Raw genomic sequence first — 23,252 nt, 5'->3', positions numbered from 1 at the left:
TTAATCCTGATTTATCAAACAGTTCTGCATGATATGCTAGCATCATCTCAAAGTTCACAGCTGGAATACCAGAGTACCACTTATGTATGGCCTTTGTGAAAATTTCAGCAGGCATAACTGAGCAGTGACCTAGTTGTATAGCCTCTAAAGGTAAATTTTCAGAGTTATATATTTGTACTGATTTACTGGAAGTGGGTACTTAATGGTTTGGCTGAATGGTTGGGGACGTGTAAAGAGTACAATTGGAAAATTAGTGATAAGGAGTCTAAGAAAAATAGATGTCAGTAAGTTTCTCTGAATGGACACAGAATAGGAATATAAATGAGTCTCAAGTAATTGCTCCCCAAAGAGCAATATCAGAAGAAATGTTAATAATTAAGTGGACAAAATGATCCATTTCATGGATGTCAGCCTCTTTTAAAAGCCACCCTTGCTATTGCTATGAATAATAAACTGTCCTTCGTCACTGACCCATGAGACATGAAATTATTGAAGGCTAACTTGTCAGACGGCATGAATGGTGAAATCTCAGATCTTCACAATTCTTGAAAATATTATTTTAGACCATTGTAATTTCATATGTACTGTTCATTAGTCTTTTCAAAGAGAAAAATGTATATACCTATGATATAGAATAACATTTTAATCAACATGTAAATGTGTTAGGTTTTGAGAAACAAAATTCAATCTATTCTATCATAATATAACAATTGCTGTATATGCATACATATAGTTATTTTTCACTTATAATGACAGGAATTTGGTTAGGATGCTTTGGTCATAGTAACAGAAACAAAGCTCTTTCTGCTTTATGCAAAAACAATAATTTATTATAAAATTACAAGGTACTTTGCCAAAGCCCAGAACAATAGTTAAAAACAGGACACTAATAAATGTCAGATCTTGCTAGCTTAAGAAAATAGGTTAATTTATTATTAGGATAACGTGTGCCATACCAAGCCAAGGGCAGGCTTCATGAAGGACTGGAACAAGGAAATGGAGGACTGTTAGAAAGCCCGGAATTACATTCTCCTGACCTCTCATGTCTGCTTTTCACTTTGCAAGTGCTTCACTGCTCTCTCACAGCAGATTTACTGTTTTTTTCTTCCCAAACCACAAGGTAGGACATGGCAGCCCACAGCTCCCCAGTTTGTTTCCTCTATTCCAAAGACTAATGAGATCAAAGCTAGAATCTCTTATCTCCAACCCCAAATTCATAGGAAAGTTATAGCATCTCACCAAAATTAGAGATGACTTTTCTGGGATAGGCAGTAAGATATAAGTTGGTAGGACACCAAGGGACAGAGAACAATTATATATATGCTATTCCTTACAGACATTGAGCTGAAATAGCTTATTTAGATGTAGGGGTAGATATTAGATAGATGTTCTCACAACCGATAACTTGTAGAAATGACAAGGTGTTTAGAAGACAGAGGTGTTTTAATCCTTTTTACTATTTCCCCTGGGACAGAAAGGGGTAATGGGACAGCCTGGGTAATGCTACTATCTTAACTGAGACAAGTTTATTTTCATTTATTGTAATAGGTATGATTTATCTCTTGGGAAGATATGCATAAGTGTCGGTATGAGTAAATTAAGCATAAAAGCTAATATTATATTTAGCAATTTTTCCCCAAAGAAAGAAAAAGGGGACTAAGTACATGGACAGTATTTAGGATAAAGAGGGAAAAAAAAGATTAATTACAGAGTGGGTGTCAGAAATCCCTCAGGACCAAACACAGAACTCTGACCAAGGGTCTCTGATTAGAGAGGAACTCTGATTCATCTAGCTTGAATCAGAGGCTTAAGAACATAGATGCCCACATTTTCATCACAGTGGGGTAAGGATTAGGAAACCATTCTGAGAAGCAGACATAGGAGAGGGCAAAGAAAAATTATATTCTGGATTCTTCACAGTGTTCCAGGCTCCGCTAGAAGAGCAACAGATATTGAGTATATTGTTTACCAAAATCGTGACAAAATAAAAGTTGAATTGTAGGTGATTGATGCATTTAAAATTCAGAAAAGCTGATGAAAGTATTCTGCCCAGCCCTACCCACATTGAAATAAAATTAAAAATGTCAAAAGTGTAAGGGAATGTTGTGAGTGTTTTATTCAAAACTCTATTTGTGCTGAAGATTTCTTATTCTCCTGCATGTTGAAATACATTTGTATTATTTGTTATATCTTTTGATGAGATACAAGGAGTTAAGCTTAATGTTCATGATGTCACTCTAATTCTTCCTGTAATTATTTCTAGAAATAAGAATCAGCAAGGGAAGTAGGACCACTATATGGCAAGGAATAAGAAAAGTAATATTAGTATGGACATTTTAAGAGACTCAGAAGCTGGTAATTTGGTTTTAACTTTCCATGATTTCAGTGTACACAAAGTTTCAAAAGAAAAAAGTCATTCAATATTATGTTGAAATTTTTGTATTTCAACTTCTGCATTTCTTCGTGAAAATATTTCCTTAATGCTGTCATCTTTCTGATCATCATAAAGTGTCATATTCAGTACATTTTCAGTACATTCTTCTAATGAAATTGTTGACAGGTATGAAAATACTTTTTCCATTAGAGGTTCTCTGAGAAAAGGCATTGGAGAGCTCTTTTTTGCTAGAGTATCGTCAGAAAACCAGTCATCAGCTGCGTCTATACTTTGGCTGTAATGAGAATCAGATTGTAGTGTCGATAAGCTTAAAGTAACACTGCTGGGATGTGTTGTCGAGCTAGTCTCTGAAGGGTCACAAATGACCTTTTTTGTTGCAAGGCAGAATTCATCTTTAGAGTGATCTCTATTTGCTGTAAAAGAAAATTAGACTTACTATTAATATTACATAATTCATGAGCCAAATCTTACTTATAAAGACAATGTTTCTTTTTAAAATTCAGACTCTTTTAAGGGTTATAATGGACAATAGGATGAAATAGTGAAATTCTAAGTTGCTATCACCATCTGTACAATGTTGAATATGTTATTAGGAATTAACAATTTCATGATAATCAAGAATAGAAAAGGCTATTCTAGATAAAATCAACCTGTTTTCACAGGAGAAGATTCTAAACAGGCTAGAAAGCTCAGTTCGGGAATGTCCCTTAAATCAGAAAATGTAGATAGTTTCTTCAGTATTTATAGCTAACTAAGGCCTGATTTTTTTTAAATAAATTTTAAAAATGCATGCTTCTGGGGTTGCCTGGATGGTTCAGTTGGTTAAGCGCCTGACTTTGGCTCAGGTCATGATCTCATGGTCTGTGAGTTCATGCCCGACATCCAGCTCTGCCTGACAGCTCAGAGTCTGGAGCCTGCTTCTTCAGATTCTGTGTCTCCCTCCTCTCCCCCTCCCCCGCTCATGCTCTGCCTCTTCCAAAAATAAATAAACATTAAAAAATAAAACAGTAAAAAAACATGCTTCTGTAAGATTACAAAATGTTTGGTCCACAGTGGGAAGGGCCTATGGGCTGGTTTTACACCAATTAAAGTAACATCTAACATTCCTAGAGTGCCTTACAATGTGCAAAGTGATTTGATATACTTACATATCTCATTTATCAATAATTTTTCAAGGTAGTTACTATTAGCACCACTTCACAAAGGAAAAGACATGTTTAGAGACTGAAGACTCACCACAAATCTAGACTTCATCTGGACTTCTAGTACTCTAAGACTAATGCTTCCCCCATTACATTATTTATGCTGCACAGTTGGTATTTTAAAATTTAAGTTTTAGAAAATATCATATGATATAATATCCTAAGCATATGTTATAATATTTTTACATATTGGCTTTTGATATTAATGTACAACATTAATTATTTATTTTTTTAATTTTTTAAATGTTTATTTATTTTTGAGAGAGACAGACAGTGTGTGAGCGGGGGTGAGGCAGAGAGAGAGAGGGACACAGAATCTGAGGCAGTCTCCAGGCTCTGAGCTGCCTGCACAGAGCCCGGTGCAGGGCTGGAACTCACAAGCCATGAGATCATGACCTGAGCAGAAGTCGGGCGCTTAACTGACTGAGCCACCCAGGCACCCCTATAACATTAATTTTTAAAGCTGTTTTAGATACTTTATTGCATTTTGTATATCCAACTTTTCTTTTATTTTCCTTTTTTTTTTAAAGTAGGCTTCATGCTCAGCGTGGAGCCCAAGGCAGGGCTTGAACTCACCACCCTGAGATCAAGACTTGAGCTGAAACCAAGAGTTGGACACTTAACTGACTGATCCACCCAGGCGCCCTTATTTCCAACATTTCTTAAATTACATAGGAGGATAACATTTTGAGGTACTAGGGACTATGCAATACGCATAATCTAAAGGATTATAAAACACTCATGTCTTTTGATCCTCCAGGATTACTATATGACACTAGCTATGATACCTTTAGATATAAATAAGGAACAAAAATTTAAATTACACATTTTAATTTAAGATATGACATTGCAAGTTTCATTTTCTAAGAAATATATGCCTGCTCACATACTAATCCATTAACATCTCCCTTGAATTTCCATGGTTTTAAAAACAATATTTAGGTATCATTTAGGTCAGCTTCTTGATTCTTTAAGATGTGAATTGTTATAAGTTGGTTATGATTTCTTTTAATAAATTGTTGAGAAAAATTACCTTTTATACATGCTGTTTCCTTTTTTCTTTGTGCCTGCTGCAAAAAAAAAGTTATTTGTATTTAAAAAACTGAATGGTTTCTATGTGATTTTTAAAATATATTTAACATATATTTATATAAGAAAAATATATTTTAACTTCATAATTAATGTACTATGGAATGTTCTTTTTCTATGATATGAATTTATTTCATCAAAAATATGTTGTCAGAAAAGAAAAAGTGTTGGGGTATCATCTGGAAAGAATATGAATTGGTTCAAGAAGGCAGTCTCAGGATAGGGAATGAAAAGGTGAAATAGAGTTCATCAGAATTATTTCTCTCCCTCCTCACTAACTCAGAGTCACTTTGTTAGAACTAGAGAGGGCTAAAAAAGTAATTAGAATTCCTAGACTTACTCATTTCACTAACCAACAACAACAAAAAAATGAATTTTATAAAAATGTGTCTATTGTTTTGAAGCAAATAAAACAGTTACTCAAACAATACATTCCAGATGTGTTCTGCGAAGTGTCATGGGATAGTAGTTGTTGAACTCCAGGGCATCAGAATCACTTGTTGTGCATATTAAAATGCTAATACTTGGGCATAATATCAGACCCTACTAAAACATTCTCTGGGAGGTGTTTGGGAGTATGCATTCTAACACGTTCTGCAAGTGGTTCTGATTCAGGTTTTCCTTAGACCACAAGACAAATAATCGGCTAGTACATAGGGTGTTTGGAATTGGCTGGAGAGATAATAACACTGTTTCTTGTGTTTTGGGGGAACTGTGTTAGTACTCTGTTCTGATCTGCATTGTCCTGTCCCCCAAAATGGTTTGCTTAGGATACACCGTACATATATATACGATATGTGTGTGTGTATGTGTGTGTGTATATATATAAGTCTTATACATATATATAGGATAACATTAAGCCCTTTTTTCACAATCACCTTTACTTATTTGTCACTTTTACCTTTTATTAAGATAAATGCCAGTATAGGCTCCCGATTTACCTTGCCGGATTTAAGACCAATTCAATTTGTGACTCCTGTATAAATTATATTAGAATGCTGCCTCTCAGAGTTTTATGTGCCTATGTCTCACCTGGGAGTTTGTTCAAATGCAGATTATGATCCAGTAGGTCTGGGGGCAGGAGGGGGGGTGGTCTGAGATTCTGCAATTCTAATAGACACTCCCAGGTAATGACGATATTGCTGGTCTAGGGACCACAGAATAAGGCCCTAGAATGATTGAAATTCCACCCAAACTAAGGGAATAACAAAATGAACATTCTTACATATGCTGACTATAATTAGGTAGAATTTTTATGGAGGGCAATATAACAAATCTACTTTTAGAAATGTATTTTTTCCAAGTTAATAATTTTGGATTTGTGTAAATATACAGTTAGCAGAATGTTCTTTACAATACTGTTAAGCATTTTTAAAACTCTAAAATTCTAAAAGTAAAGAAATACTTAAATGTATTATGATAACCAGACAGAGAGCCAGTAAAAAAAAGAGAACTACAGGCCAATATCCCTGATGAATATGGATGAAAAAATTCTCAACAAGATACTAGCAAATCGAATTCAACAGCACATAAAAACAATTATTCACCATGATCAAGTGGGATTCATTCCTGGGCTGCAGGGCTGGTTCAACATTCACAAATCAATCAATGTGATACGTCATATTAATAAAAGAAAAGATAAGAACCATATGATCCTATCAATTGATGCAGAAAAAGCATTTGACAAAATTCAGCATCCTTTCTTAATAAAAACCCTCGAGAAAGTCGGGGTAGAAGGAACATACTTAAACATCATAAAAGCCATTTATGAAAAGCCCACAGCTAACATCATCCTCAATGGGGAAAAACTGACAGCTTTCCCCCTGAGATCAGGAACACGACAGGGATGTCCACTCTCACTGCTGTTGTTTAACATAGTGTTGGAAGTTCTAGCATCAGCAATCAGACAACAAAAGGAAATCAAATGCATCAAAATTGGCAAAGATGAAGTCAAGCTTTCACTTTTTGCAAATGACATGATATTACACATGGAAAATCTGATAGACTCCACGAAAAATATGCTAGAACTGATACATAAATTCAGCAGAGTTGCAGGATACAAAATCAATGTACAGAAATCAGTTGCATTCTTATACACTAATAGTGAAGCAACAGAAAGACAAATAAAGAAACTGATCCCATTCACAATTGCACCAAGAAGCATAAAATACCTAGGAATAAATCTAACCAAAGATGTAAAAGATCTGTATGCTGAAAACTATAGAAAACTTATGAAGGAAATTGAAGAAGATATAAAGGAATGGAAAAACATTCCGTGCTCATGGGTTGGAAGAATAAATATTGTTAAAATGTGAATACTACCCAAAGCTATCTACACATTCAATGCAATCCCAATCAAAATTGCACCAGCATTCTTCTCAAATCTAGAACAAGCAATCCTAAAATTCATATGGAACCACAAAAGGCCCCGAATAGCCAAAGTAATTTTGAAGAAGAAGACCAAAGCAGGAGGCATCACAATCCCAGACTTTAGCCTCTACTACAAAGCTGTAATCATCAAGACAGCATGGTATTGGCACAAACACAGACACATAGACCAATGGAAGAGAATAGAAACCCCGGAACTAGACCCACAAACGTATGGCCAACTAATCTTTGACAAAGCAGGAAAGAATATCCAATGGTAAAAAGACAGCCTCTTTAACAAATGGTGCTGGGAGAACTGGACCGCAACATGCAGAAGAATGAAACTAGACCACTTTCTTACACCATTCACAAAAATTAACTCAAAAATGGATAAAGGACTTGAATGTGAGACAGGAAACCATCAAAACCCTAAAGGAGAAAGCAGGAAAAGACCTCTCTGACCTCAGCCGCAGCAATTTCTTACTTGACACATCCCCAAAGGCAAGGGAATTAAAAGCAAAAATGAACTATTGGGACCTCATGAAGATAAAAAGCTTCTGCACAGAAAAGGAAACAATCAACAAAACTAAAAGGCAACCAACAGAATGGGAAAAGATATTTGCAAGTGACATATTGGACAAAAGGCTAGTATCCAAAATCTATAAAGAGCTCACCAAACTCCACACCCCAAAAAACAAATAATCCAGTGAAGAAATGGGCAGAAAACATGAATAGACACTTCTCTAAAGAAGACATCCAGATGGCCAACAGGCACATGAAAAGATGCTCAACGTCGCTCCTCATCAGGGAAATACAAATCAAAACCACACTCATATGTCACCTCACGCCACTGAAGAGTGGCCAAAATGAACAAATGAGGAGACTATAGATGCTGGAGAGGTTGTGGAGAAACGGGAACCCTCTTGCACTGTTGGTGGGAATGCAAACTGGTGCAGCCGCTCTGGAAAACAGTGTGGAGGTTCCTCAAAAAATTAAAAATAGACCTACCCTATGACCCAGCAGTAGCACTGCTAGGAATTTACCCAAGGGATACAGGAGTGCTGATGCGTAGGGGCACTTTTACCCCAATGTTTATAGCAGCACTCTCAACAATAGCCAAATTGTGGAAAAAGCCTAAATGTCCATCAACTGATGAATGGATAAAGAAATTGTGGTTTATATACACAATGGAGTACTACGTGGCAATGAGAAAGAATGAAATATGGCCCTTTGTAGCAACGTGGATGGAATTGGAGAGTGTGATGCTAAGTGAAATAAGCTATACAGAGAAAGACAGACACCATATGTTTTCACCCTTATGTGGATCCTGAGAAACTTAACAGAAACCCATGGGGGAGGGGAAGGAAAAAAAAAGAAAAAAAAAGATGTTAGAGTGGGAGAGAGCCAAAGGATAAGAGACTCTTAAAAACTGAGAACAAACTGAGGGTTTATGGGGGGTGGGAGGGAGGGTAGAGTAGGTGACGGGCATTGAAGAGGGCATCTTTTGGGATGAGCACTGGGTGTTGTATGGAAACTAATTTGACAATAAATTTCATATAATAAAAAATAAAAATAAAATAAAATAAAAAAATAAAATAACATAAAAATAAATGTATTATGATACATAAATATTAATACAATGGATATTCTTCCAACTATTAAAAATGATGCTATAGTATTAGAAGTAAGGAATCAAAAAATGATGAGGACATATCAAAAAAGACAGAGAAACAACCTTGAAGGGGTTCCCACTGGCCAAATTTTGAAAAATCTGACAATCAAAATAATTATAGTAATAGTAATGGGTTATCATCTGCTGAATAACACAGAAACCCATTAGTCTATACAGATAATAAATAAATACATAAAGTAATAAAGACCGGGACCTTTTTTCTTACAGTAGAAAGCCACATGACAAATATAGATGGAAGTGGTAGAATTAGAAAAACATCATTTTGCTACAGTTTTGTAAAGATTGGCTCAGGCAAGAATAATTTATATAGCTAGTAAGTAGAGTTTGATGAAGGATATTTACATGATCACAAAAAGTCATCACACAAATTATTTAATTGCTAGGGCAAAAACTGGAATAATACAGTAGGTGAAGAACAGACACCATCCTGATTGTGTGATCAACTAAAATCACTAGTGAAAAGTAGACAAATATTGTATGTCTTCAGAGCTGATAAAATGAATCTGATCATAAGGAAAGTCAAACTGAATCTATGATCTATAAAATAACTGGCTTGTATTCTTCAAAATGTCAATATCAGGAAAGACAATGAAAGGGCATTCTAAAATATATTGAACTGAATAATGATGAAAAGAAAACATAAAAATTTGTGGGATGCAGCAAAAGGAGTGCTTACAGGAAAATATAAACATTAAATGTTTATATTATAAAGGGAGGGAAGTCTAAGAATAATAAAATTGAAACTTCCTAGCAAGACTGATTTAGAAAAGAGAAATATAATCAGGAATAAAAAGAGTGCCACCACTAAAGATTCTACAGATATTAGAAGGATAATAAATGGATACTATTAAAAACTTTATGCCAATAAATAACAACTTATATAAAATGGACAAATTCATTGAAAAAACATAAATTTCTAAAGCATACAAAATAGAACATTTAAATAGCCCCATATCTATTAGTTACTACATTTATAGGCAAAACTTTCTCTTGAAGAAAACTCCAGATGTAGATGACTTCATTGGTAAATTCTAGAAAAACTTTGAGAAAGCAGTATTTTTCAAAAAGTAGAAGAGCAGGAAACATTTCACAATTGTTTTGTGACCAGAATAACTGTGATATTAAAATCTAACAAAGATATTACAAGAATAATACCTCTTATGAACATAGATGCCAAAATGATTTAAAATATATTAGTAAATCAAATCCAGGGAGGTTTATTCTAGGAATACAAGGTTGGTGTAATATTTGGAATTAAATGTAATTCACATTAACAAAAGAGAAAATCCATGTGAATTATGTCAAAAGACGCAGAAAAACTATTTGGCAAAATTCAGCAAACTTCATGACAAAAAAAAAAAAAAAAGCAACTCTCAGTAGACTAAGAATAGAAGGGAATTTCCTTGACCTGACAATATGCATCTGTAAATGCTATAACTAACCTCCCACTTACTGGTGAAGAGTTGAATGTATCATGCATTCTAAGATCAGGAATATAAAAAGGATAACTATTCTCACTTCTATTCATCATTATACTGGAGGTCTTACCCAGTACAATAAGATGAGAAAATAAAATAAAAGCATAAAGATTGGAAAAGAAGTAAAATTGATGTTTTTTACAAATGATGTGACTGTATTGAAGAAAACCCTATGGATTCTACAACAAACATTACTCGAAGTAATAAATAAGTTTATTTACAAACGTCACAGAGCACAGGTCAATATAAATATCAATTGTAGTAAAGATGGCAATTTACTATAGACTAATTTGTAAACTAAATGCAATTCCCATCACAACAATCTTAACAAGATATTTTGTAGCTAGAGATAAGTTTATCTTAAAATTTTATAAATAGACAAAAGCTTTAAAAAAGTTGAAAAGAAGAATGAAATTGGAGGAACCAAACTGCTCAATTTTATGACTTACTACGTAGCTAGAGTGTGGTATTGGTAGCAATAGACAGGTGAATAGTACAGATAGAGAATCCAGAAATAGACCCACACATACATGCCCAATAGATTTTTGACAGAAGTTGCAAAAGCAACAGTGTAGAAAGGATACCTTTCCAATAAATAGACATCAGTAGCCCCCAAAATGAGCATTGATCTAAACCTCACACCTCATTAAAAAATTAAAAGCAGATCAAAGATAGAAATATAGAATGTAAAACTTCATACCAAAAAAAATCTTGAAAAAGAAGAACAAAGTTGGAAAACTTCCTGATATTAAAACTTACTTCAAAGCTATAATAATTAAAATGTGGTACTGATAGGGGTGCCTGGGTGGCTCAGTTGGTTAAGCCTTCGACTTTGGCTCAGGTCACGATTTCATGGTTTGTGAGTTCGAGTCCCACATTAATCTCTGTGCTGACAGTTCCAGAGCCTGGAGCCCGCTTCAGATTCTGTGTCTCCCTCTCCCTTTGCCCCTCCTCCACTTGCACGCTGGCTCTGTCTGTCTCTCTCTCTCTCAAAAATAAATAAACATTAAAAAAAATTTTTTTAACATGGTATGATGTAAGGGATAAATATATAGATCAATGTAATACAATTGAGATTCCAGAAATAAATGCTCACATTTGTAGTCAACTAACTGACTTTCAACAAGTGTGCCAAGACAATCAATGGGAAAATAATAGTCTTTTCAACAAATGGTGTTGGGACAACCAGATATCTAAATGCAAATGAGTGAAATTGGGCCCATACCTCAAACCACATATGAAAACTCACTCAAAATAGATCCAACACTTAAATATAAAAGCTAAGACTACTAAAACTCTTAGAAGAAAACATACGCATAAATCTTTACCACCTTCAGTTGGAGAAAAGTTTTAGATATGACACTAAAGCTTTTATCTTGATGAGGTCCCAATAGTTAATTTTTGCTTTTGTTTCCCTTGTCTCTGGGCTACAGCCAATGTTAAAGAGGTTGCTGCCTGTGTTCTAGAATTTTGCTGGTTTCCTGTCTTACATTTGTCTTTCATCTATTTTGAATTTATTTTTGTGTATGGTGTAAGAAAGTGTTTCAGTTTCATTCTTTTGCATATTGTTGTCCAGTTTTCCCAACACCATTTGTTGAAGAGACTGTCTTTTTCCCCATTGGATATTCTCTCCTGCTTTGTCAAAGATTTGTTGACCATATTGCTGTGGGACCATTTCCATGTTTTCTATTCTGTTCCATTGATCTGTGTATCTGTTTTTGTGTCAGTACCAGACTGTTTTGATTACTACGGCTTTGTAGTTTATCTTGAAATCTGGGATTGTGATAACTCCAGTTTTGTTCTTCTTTCTCAAGATTGCTTTGGCTATTCAAGGTCTTTTAATTTTAGAATTATTTTCAAAACTTAAAATTTGATCTATTCATAAAATGGAATACTGTATAACAGCCCATAATGAGCTATGAGTATATGCACCAACCTGGATGAATCTCAGAAACATAATGTTGCATAAAAAGATAAGAATGTATTAGACATGAAGTCTAAAAACATATACAATTTAACAGTAGATTGCTCAAGGATCTATAGTATTTGTGGTAAAACCATAAAGAAAAACAAATAAATGGTTAACTGCAATTACAGGATAATGGGTCTACAGGAGGGTGAGGATTAGACTGTAAGAGATAAATGAAGACTCAGGACACCTCAAAGTTACTGGTAATACTCTATTTCTTATTCTGGGTGGTAGGCATAAATAATTACACTTACTAGTCTTTAAATTGTTTGTGGGTACTCTTTTGTATATATACTGTATTTCACAATAAAAGCTTTTTTTAAATAAACCAAGCTCTAGTTCTATATATTAAGCCATATCTTTTGTTATAACTTTCATCCTCCTGCCTGCCTGTCTCTAGTAGGTGAGGAAGGGGCCAATACACAGGTAGAAATTGAGATGAGAAAAAGAGGTACAATAAGAAAAAGAATCCTTTTGTACTGAAAGTGATTATGGCTGAGGTCAGCACTACCTTATTCTTTTCATACCATGTTTTTATTCTATGTTTTATACTACTTTTCTTCTAAATTAGGTTCCTATCACTGACTATCAAGAGTCCAGAATAATATTTTATATTTACTTGTGCATTATTTATCTCTCCCACTAGGCTATAAATGTCAGGGGAGCAGGGACTCTTATCTTCCTTGTTCACTACCAAATTTCCAGTTGCCTAGAACAGTGACTGGCATATAAGCCTGTATTAGATATTTGTTGAATGAACAATAAACAGTTAAAATTCAGGGCTACTATATATGTATTTCTTCCATTATAACACTCAAGATATTTTTGTAACTGTCTGTCTGTATCCATCATTAGGTATGAAGACATCATTATACTAATAGAACCTAGCAAAATGCCTAGCATGTGATGGGTATTGAGTAAATTCAATTAATATTAAATGTATACATAGAAACATTTTTTTTCTCTGCAATGCAATCTCAGTTTTCAAACAATCTTTCATTTGAAAGTCAGAGCTATTAATCTTTAGAATTAACTTGATCATTAAACCCACCTGCTTAAAACCCTCCAGTAATCATAATGGTATACTTATATGTTGCTCACTATGCGGCCAGGCATGATTCTGAGTGCTTTTTACATACTGATTCATTTACTTCCCATAACAATTCTATGGAGATGAAATCATCCTCATTTTGCAGAAGAGGAAACAGACACACAGAAGTTAAGTAATTTGCCTAAGATTACACAGCTAGTAGTGGAAGAGCCAGGATTCCAAACTGCATCAACTGGCTCTACAGTCTATGCCCTTGACCATAATCCCATAATGCCTCCAGTGGATCTGTGAAGCCTATGGGGCAAAATCCAAAATGCTTAGACTGCAAATGATCCTCACAGCCTCGTCTCCAGGATCTTTTCCTACCACTTCCTCCTATTAACCGTAGGCTCTAAACATTATAGCATTTTTACCGAACATGTTACTTACTTTCATACCTGTAAGACTTTAAACATAGAATATCTTTTGTTCTCTTTCCGTCTGGCAAATTATTTCTCCAAATCCAGCTAAAAATTTCTTCTCTGTGAAGCCTTCCTCAATTTATGCTCCTTTGCCTGCATTTCGTCAATTTTGTGGCTCTTACCATGTTATGTTGTAATAATTTTAGTTTATATGATTTTCTTTGCTACTAACTTGGGGCTACTAACTAGGTCTGAACTCATATCTGTTTATGTAGCCTCAGTGCCAAAACTACTGTTGTCAAAAAATATTTGTTAAACAAATGAAAATTGAGTTTAACTTGAGTTCAATATTCAATATGTAAAATGAAACTTTGATATCCTACCAATTTGTCGCTATTTATTTATTGCTATAATAATAGTGTTATCAACCACTAATACTTATTTTGTTTAGTTACATCATAGATTTAAATTTCTACTGGTATCTCCCTTGTTTTACTTTGTGCATATAACACTGTTTTTGATATCACATAACAGAAAGTTACCTATGTGTCTGTTTTTCCCACTTGTACTACACTAGCATCTCTAAGGTAAGATTCATATCTTAACCATCCTTAATAGGGGGCTCCCAGAGCTTAGAATACAATGAAGTCTTTTAAAAATTTTTTCAACATTTATTCATTTTTGAAAGTGAGAGAGACAGAGCATGGTGGGGGAGGGACAGAGAGAGTGGGAAACACAGAATCAAAAGCAGGCTCCAGGTTCTGAGCGGTCAGCACAGAGCCCCACATGGGGCTTGAACTCACAGACCATAAGATTATGACCTGAGCTGAAGTCGGATGCTTCCCAGGTGCCCCAGAGTACAATGAAGTCTTAATAGATTCTTGTTAATTGTACTTAATTTCAATTAGTTAGTTTTGTTAGATTATTTGGTTACCCAAGTATCCTCTTATTTCTAAATCACTTTCTTCTGACAGGCCTGGCAATTTTGCTTTTTCTTATTCCATGTATCTTCAATAACAATCCCACTATGAGGAGTATATAGGCCCTCAGGTTAGAAATACAGAGAAGCTGGGTGCCTGGGTGGCTCAGTTCATTAAGCATCCAACATCTGCTCAGGTCATGATCTCACAGTTGGTGAGTTCCAGCGACAGGCTCTGTGCTGATGGCTCAGAGCCTGGGGTCGGCTTCAGATTTTGTGTGTCTCCCTTTCTCTCTGTCCCTCCCCGCTTGCACTCTGTTTCTCTCTCTCAAAAATAAATAAGCTTCAAAAAAATTAAAAAAAAAAAAAGAAATATAGAGAAGCAACTTTAAAAGCAGACATTTTCGTTTAGTTTTCAATTTCTCATAAAAACTAACCAGTTTGGATAATTTAAATTTAGGTCCATGTTATTGTCTCTCAAATTTAAAAATAACAATGGATACCCTTTCAAATTTAAAGACAACAATGCTAATGACATGGTATCAAATAAATTATTTGAAAATATTTATATAAAATATTATACATTACCTGTAATTGGTATCCTCCAGTATGAAAGTTTCGAGAAATAAAAACACACTGAGAATGAGATTTAATCTTTGCCTTTGATGATCTTTGCCTGCATCTCTCATCAGTTGCTTTAAATTTGGAATTTTGAAATATTTCTCTGAAAAATATTTTATAGAAAATATTATTAAACATATGTTCCATTATAAACCAATTAAATTGTTTCCAATAGTTATACATAAAGGTTTAAAAATCAGAACATATTATTATATATTAATTTTTAAAACACAAATCAATATATATAGTTTCTTCTTATCTATTACTGATTTCATTACACCTATTTTATTTGTAGTATGTAAATTAAGCTACTTCTTATGCAGGGTTAATATTTCCAGTTTGAAATTAACCATGATTTTTTTTATATCCTTCTTTCTGGTTGTGAGATAATCAATCTACTTTAATGTTAGTCTTTTCATAAATTTGCTTTCAATGGCAAAGGAAATGAAATTAAATGAAACTCATTCATCAGCTTTATATTTAATAATATACCTGGCAAAAGTAAGAGGAAGGAAACTGAATTGAAACTCATATTTACAATGCAAGAGTAGTTGTGATCTTTATCCATGCAACACAAATAATTTTGAGAGACTGTTAAAAATAATCAATCAGCAAGTAAAACTCCAACTAATCAAAGATAGTTAAGTATGAGGAAATGTAGTTTATAACAGTCATTCTAAATGTAACAATTTAAAAAATGATGCTGATTTCCATTTGTTCTTACAGAGGTACTAGAAAATTCCTAAATTAATTCAAGAGATTGCATTATGTTACTTAATGAGGTATAGGCAATTAGGATTCATTCATTAATTGAATTCAATTACCTTAAATATTTATTGAATACTTAGTATATGTCAGGCATTATGCTGGGTGTTGTAGCAAGGGAAAAAAAAGCACAGCCACTAGCTTCATAGAACTGTTATTGCTCTTATGGAGCTTAAACACTATTAAGGAAGACAGACATTAATAAAATACTGATAAGAAAATGAAGAGTTACAACTTTGGAAAGTGTTATCAAGGAAAGGTACCTGGTGTACCATGTAAATATGTAACAAAGGGAATTAATCTGGTTAGAGAGGTCAGGGAAGGCTTTTCTGAGGGAGAGATGATTGAATTGGGTATCTGAAGAAATAGTAAGATATTAGGTAGGTGTGATGGAGGAAGAAAGATGTAGAAGAAAGAATAGCCTAAGAAAAAAGAATAGTCTTTTTTCAGAAAGAAAAGCAAGTATAAAGACCTAGGGACCAGATTAGGACACTGTATCAGAAGCAGTGAAAGCAAGAGGGAAAGTGGGAGACAAACTGGGGGAGTATGCATGGGCAAACTATGTAGGGTCTTAAATGTTGTGTTGTTTGTCTTTATCCCAAAAGCAATGGGAAGTCTTTTATAATATAGTGGGGATGGGATGGAATGGTTGGGTGACTTGATTAGATATGTATTTGGAAAATGTCTGGCTGAAGCATGGAGAAGAGATTTAATGGGGATAATACTGAAGGTAGTGGGTCAGTCATAACTCCTACTGCAGTAATCTCTGTGATGGGTGAGGGATAAGGATAACTTAAATAAAAAGTTGGCAGTGGTAATTGAAAGAAATAAATAGATTTTAGTGATTTATGAGGTAAAATAAATAGAACCTGGTGATGGTTCAAATTTGGGGGAGGTGTGAAAAAGAGGAAGATACCAAGCATATTTTCAATCTTCAGAGAGAGAAAAAACAACCCTTCCCTCACCTCACATTCTCTTCCAGCTACTGGCCCATTTATCAACTCCCTCCTCACCAAAAACACAAAACAAACAAAACAAAACAAAACAAAAACCTTCCTTAAAGGGAGGTCCATGCTTGTTTCAATTTTCTTACCTCCTGTGTCTTATTCAAACATAAGCTTCTGAACCCATCCCTCCACAAAATTGTTAAAGGTCATCAATAACTTACATGTTGCCAAATCCAAAAATTAGTTCTCTATCCTCATCTTTCTCAACTTCATAAGCAATATCTTCTCAATATCATCATCTCCTCCTTCCTGAAACATTTTCTAATTTTTTCTTCTATTTCTTTCTTTAATTTTAAATCCCAGTATAGTTAATATAGTGTTATCTTAGTTTCAGATATAAATACAGTGATTCAACAATTCCATACATCACCCAGTGCTCATCACAACAAGTTCACTGCTTAATCCACATGATTTATTTTACCATCCCCCCCTTACTTCCTTTCTGGTAACCATCAGTTTGCTTTCTATGGTTAAGAGTCTATTTCTTGGTTTCCCTCTCTCTCTCTTTTTCCCCTTTGCTCATTTTTTTTGATTGTTCCCTAATTCCACATATGAGTGAAATAATATGACATTTGTCTTTCTCTGACTGACTTATTGCAGTTAGCATTATACTCCTAGCTCCATCCGTATCATTACAAGTGGCAAAATTTTATTCTTTTTCTTGGCCAAATAATATTATATTGTGTATATATACCACATCTTTTTTTTAAGTTTATTTATTTATCTTGAGAGAAAGACAGCATGAGCAGGGCACAGGAGAGAGAGAGAGGTTGAGAGGTTGAGAGAGGGAGAATCCCAAGCAGGCTCCACACTGTCAACACATTTTCCAAATACATATCTAATCAATGCAGGGCTACAACTCACAAACAGAGAGATCATGACCTGAGCTGAAACCAAGAGTCAGATGCTTAACTGACTGAGCCACCCAGGTTCCCCAGTATACCACATCTTCTTTATCCATTCATTGATTGATGGATAGGTGGGCTGCTTCCATAATTTGGCTACTGTAAATAATACTGCAATAAACATAGGGGTGATATATCCCTCTGAACTAGTGTTTTTGTCTTTTGGGAGTAAATACCCAGTAGTGCAATTACTGGATCATAGAGTAGTTCTATTTTTAACTTTTTGAGGAACTGCCATACTGTTTTCCACAGTGGTTGTACCAGTTTGCATTCCCACCAACAGTGCAAGAGGGTTCCTTTTTCTTCACATCCTTGTCAACACCTTTTGTTTCTTGTGTTTTTGATTTTAGCCATTCTGACAGGTGTGAAATGATATCTCATTGTGGTTTTGATTTGTATTTCCTTGATGATGAGTGGTGTTGAGGATCCTTCCATGTGTCTCTTGGCCATCTGGATGTCTTCTTTGGAGAAATGTCTGTTCGTGTCTTCTGCCCATTTTTAATTGGATTATTTGGTTTTGGGGTGTCTAGTTGTATAAATTCTTTATATATTTTGGATACCAACCCTTCATCAGATATGTCATTTGCAATATCATCTCCCATTTGGTAGGTTGCCATTTAGTTTTGTTGATTATTTCCTTTGCTGTGCAGAAGCTTTTCATTTTGAGGTAGTCCCAATAGTTTATTTTTTCTTTTATTTTCCTTGCCTCAGGAGACATATCTAGAAAAATGTTGCTATGGCCAATGTCAGAGAAATTACTGTTTGTCCTCTCTCCTAGGATTTTTATGGTTTAAAGTCTCACATTTATGTCTTTAATCCATTTTGAATTTATTTTGGTGTATGGTATCACACAGTGGTCTAGTTTCATTCTTTTTCATGTGGCTGTCCAGTTTTCCCAACACAATATATTTTTTTTAATGATTTTTTTTTAACGTTTATTTATTTTTGAGACAGAGAGAGACAGAGTATGAACGGGGGAGGGTCAAAGAGAGGGAGACAGAATCCGAAACAGGCTCCAGGCTCTGAGCTGTCAGCACAGAGCCCGACGCGGGGCTCAAACTCACGGACCGTGAGATCATGGCCTGAGCGAAGTCGGCCGCTCAACCAACTGAGCCACCCAGGCGCCCCCCCAACACAATTTATTGAACAGACTGTCTTGTTCCCATTGGATATTCTTTACTGCTTTGTCGGAGATTAACTGACCACAAAATTGTAGGTTTATTTCTGTGTTTTCTATTCTGTTCCATTAATCTATGTGTCTATTTTTGTGCTAATACCATACCACTTTGATTACTGCATTTTGGTAATATAAGTTGAATTCTAGAATTGTGATACCTCCAGCTTTGCTTTTCTTTTTCAAAATTGCTTTGGCTATTCAGGGTCTTTCATGGTTCCATATAAATTTTATGATTTTTTGTTCTAGTTCTGTGAAAAATGTTGTTGGTATTTTGATAGGAATTGAATTAAGTCTGTAGATTGCTTTGGGTAGTATTGGCATTTTAACAATAATTGTTCTTCCAATCGATGAGCATGGAATGTCTTTCCATTTTTGTGTCATCTTTAAGTTTTTTTTATTTTTCTAAATGTTTCTTTATTTTTAAGAGATAGAGTGCTAGCGGGGGAGGGACAGGAAGAGAGGGAGACACAGAATCCAAAGTAGGCTCTAGGCTCCATGCTGTCAGCACAGAGCCTGATGCAGGGCTCAAACTCAGGAACCATGAGATCACGACCTGAGCTGGAGTTAGACACTTAACTTACTGAGCCACCCAAGTGCCCCTTTGTCATCTTTAATTTAATCTTTAATTCCATCAATGATTTATAGTTTTCAGAGTACAAGTGTTTCACTTCCTTGGTTAAGTTTATTCCTAGATATCTTTTTTTAATGTTTATTTATTTTTGAGAGAGGGACAGAGTGCGAATGGGGAGAGAAGAGGGAGACACAGAATCCAAAGTAGGCTCCAGGCTCCGAGCTGTTAGCACAGAGCCTGATGCGGGCTCAAACTCACGAACTGTGAGATCATGACCTGTGCCAAAGTTGGACACTTAACTGAGCCACCCAGGCACCCCTAGGTATCTTATGATTTTTGATGTAATGATAAACGGGATTGTTTTCTTAATTTGACTTTCTGCTGCTTCATTCCTAGTGTATAAAAATGCAACAGGGGCGCCTGGATGGCTCAATTGGTTAAGCATCCAACTTCGGCTCAAGTCATGATCTCATAGTTCATGAGTTCATGAACTCTCTGCTGTCAGTGCAGAGCCCACTTCAGATCCTCTGTCCCCCTGTCTCTCAGCCTCTCCCCCACTTGCACGTTCTGTCTCCCAAAAATAAACATTTAAAAAATGCAACAGATTTCTGTACATTGATTTTGTATCCTGTGACTTTACTAAATTCATTTATCAGTTTTTGTAGTTGTTTTTTGCAAAGTCTTTAGGGTTTTCTATATATAGTATCGTGTCATCTGAAAATACTTACAGTTTTACTTTTTTCTTACCAATCCGGATGCCTTTTATTTCTTTTCGTTGTCTAATTACCAAGGTGAGGACTTCCAATACCATGTTGAATAAAAGAGATGAGAATGGAATCCTTATCTTGTTCCTGATCTTAGAAGGAAAGCTCTGTTTTCCCCCATTGAGGATGATGTTAGCTGTGTATTTTTCATATATGGTCTTTATTAGGTTGAGGTATGTTCCCTCTAAACATATTTTTTTGAGGGTTTTTATCATGTTGTTTGTCAAGTGCTTTTTCTGTGTCTATTGAGATGATCACACAGTTTTTATCCTTTCTTTTGTTGATGGGATGTATCGTGTTGATTATTTTGCAAATATTGAACAACATTTGCATCCCAGGAATAAATCCCACTTGGTTGTGGTGTGAATGACTGTTTTAATGTATTGTTGGATTCTGTTTGTTGAGGATTTTTACATTTATGTTCATTAGGGAGATTGGCCTGTAGTTCTCCTTTTTTTTTTTTTTTTTTTTTTTTTTTTTTTGGTGGTGTCTTTATTTGGTTTTGGTATTAGGATAATGCTGGCTTCATAGAATGAATGTGGAAGTTGTCCTTCTTCTATGTTTTAGAATAGTTTGAGTAGAACAGGTTATTAACTCTTCTTTCAGTGTTTGATAGAATTCACCTGTGAACTAGTCTGGTCCTGGACTATTGTTTTTGGGAGTTTTTTGATTACTGATTCAATCACCTTACTGGTAATAGGTCTGTTCAAATTTTCTGTTTCTTTGTGCTTCAGTTTTGGTGGGTTATGTTTCTAGGAATTTATCCATTTCTTCTAGGTTGTCTAATTTGTTGGCATATGGTTTTTCATAATATTCTCAGAATTTTTAAAATTTTTAAATGTATATTTTATTTTTGAGAGAGAGAGAGAGAGAGAGACAGAGCGTGAGCGGGGGAGGGGTAGAGAGAGAGGGACACACAGAATCCAAAGTAGGTTTCAGGCTCTGAGCTGTCAGCACAGAGCCCAACGCAGAGCTCAAACCCACAAACTGCAAGATCATGACCTGAGCCAAAGTAAGACACTTAACCAACTGAGCCACCCAGGTGCTCCAATACTCTCTTAAAATTATTTGTGTTTCTGGGGTGTTGGTTATTTCTCCTCTTTCATTGCTGATTTTGAGTCCTTTCTTTCTTTCATTTCTTTATTTTTTGGATAAGTCTCACTAAGGGTTCATCAATTTTATTGAACTTTTCAAAGAACCAGCTCCTCGTTTCATTGATCTGTTCTATTGTTCTGTTTTGTTTTCTTGTTTGTTTGTTTTTTAGTTTCTATATCATTTACCTTTGTTCTAATCTTTATTATTATTTCCTTCCTTCTATTGGTTTTAGTTTTGTTTGTTGTTCTTTTTCTAGCCTTTTACGTGTGGGTTAGGTTGTTTATTTGGGATTTTTCTTGCCTCATAATGTAGGCCTATATTGCTCTAAACTTCCCTCTTACAATCACTTTTGCTGCATCCCAAAGATCTAGGAATTCTGTGTTTTCATTTTCATTTGTTTCTGTGTACTTTTTATTTCTTTGATTTGTTGACCCATTCGTTGTTTAGTAGCATGTTATTTAATCTCCATGTATTTGTGGTCTTTCCAGACTTTTTTTCTTTGTGGTTTATTTCTAATTTCATAGTGTTGTGGTCAGAAAAGATGCATGGTGTGACTTCAATCTTTTTGAATTTGTTGAGGCTTGTTTTATGTCTTAATATGTGATCTATTCTAGAGAATGTTCCATGTGCACTTAAAAAGAATGTGTATTCTGCTGTTTTAGGATGGAATGTTCTGAATATACCTGTTAAATCCAACTGGTCCAGTGTATCATTCTGTCAGTTTCCTTATTGATTTTCTGTTTGGATGATCTGTCCATTGATGAAAGTCATGTGTCAAAGTCTCCTAATATTATTATATTACTATTGATCATTTCCTTTATGTTTGTTATTAACTGTTTTATGTGTTTGGATGTTTCCATGTTGGGTGCGTAAATATTTACAATTGTTCTACCTTCTTGTTGGATTTTCCCTCTCTTAGTATATAGTGTCTTTCTTTGTTTCTTGTTACAGACTTTGTTTTAAAGTCATTTTGTCTGATATAAGTATTGCTACTCTGCCTTTCTTTTGACATCCATTTGCATGATGACTGTTTCTCCATCCCCTCACTTTCAATCTTCAGGTGTCTATCAGTCTGAAATGAGTCTTGGTAGGCAGCCTATAGATGGGTATTGTTTTTTTATCCATTCTTTCACCATATGTATTTTGATTGGAAGTTTTATATTCAAAGTAATCACTGATAGATATGTATTTATTGCCATTTTGTTACTTGTTTTGTGGTTGTTTTGTAGTTTTTATCTGATCCTTTCTTTTTTTCTCTCCTTCATGGTTTGCTGGGCTTTTTTTAGTGATATACTTAGGTTCCTTACTCTTCATTTATTGTGTTTCTATTACTGTTTTTTGAGTTTTGGTTACCATTAGATTTATATATAACATCTTTTGCATATAGCAGTCCATATTTAGCTGATTTTCACTTATTTTTTAACTCATTCTTTACTCCTCTCCCCTCCATGCTTCAGATATTTGGTATCATTTTTACACCCTTTTATTTTGTGATTCCTGTGTTTCTTATTCTTACTTATGCTTTTCACTTTTCCATTCTTTTAACATTTCTTGTAGGGCTGGTATAGTGATCATGAGTTCTTTTGCTTTTTGTTTGTCTGGGAAACTATCTCTCCTTCTATTCTGAGTGATAGCCATGCTGGATAGAGTATTCTTGGCTGCAAATTTTTCCCTTTGAGCACTTTGAATATGTCACGTCAATCCCTTCTGGCCTGCAAAGTTTCTGCTGAAAAATCAGCTTATAGCTTAATGGGGTTTCCTTTGTAAGTAGCTATCTTCTTTT

At 34.8% G+C, this 23,252-nt stretch overlaps 1 protein-coding gene across 2 annotated transcripts in view; it reads right to left on the bottom strand.

The window, feature by feature from the left end:
* Positions 1-654: 654 nt before the first annotated feature.
* CC1H1orf185 (chromosome C1 C1orf185 homolog) overlaps positions 655-23,252 on the bottom strand; it is a 111,973-nt gene continuing 89,375 nt past the window's right edge. Inside the window, exons 3-5 of one of the 2 annotated variants that reach the window (XM_053214021.1) lie at positions 15,153-15,288; positions 4,631-4,667; positions 655-2,808 (exon numbers count right to left, since the gene is read on the bottom strand). In XM_053214021.1, the coding sequence (XP_053069996.1) occupies positions 2,414-2,808; positions 4,631-4,667; positions 15,153-15,288 (568 nt within the window). In that variant the 3' untranslated portion in view covers positions 655-2,413. The remainder of the gene's footprint in view (positions 2,809-4,630; positions 4,668-15,152; positions 15,289-23,252) is intronic. The other variant, XM_015070825.3, reaches the window with a different exon arrangement.

The sequence above is a fragment of the Acinonyx jubatus genome, chromosome C1 (genome assembly GCF_027475565.1).
Source record: "Acinonyx jubatus isolate Ajub_Pintada_27869175 chromosome C1, VMU_Ajub_asm_v1.0, whole genome shotgun sequence".
NCBI classification, from domain to species: domain Eukaryota; kingdom Metazoa; phylum Chordata; class Mammalia; order Carnivora; family Felidae; genus Acinonyx; species Acinonyx jubatus.
This window is presented reverse-complemented; position numbering and strand designations above follow the sequence as displayed.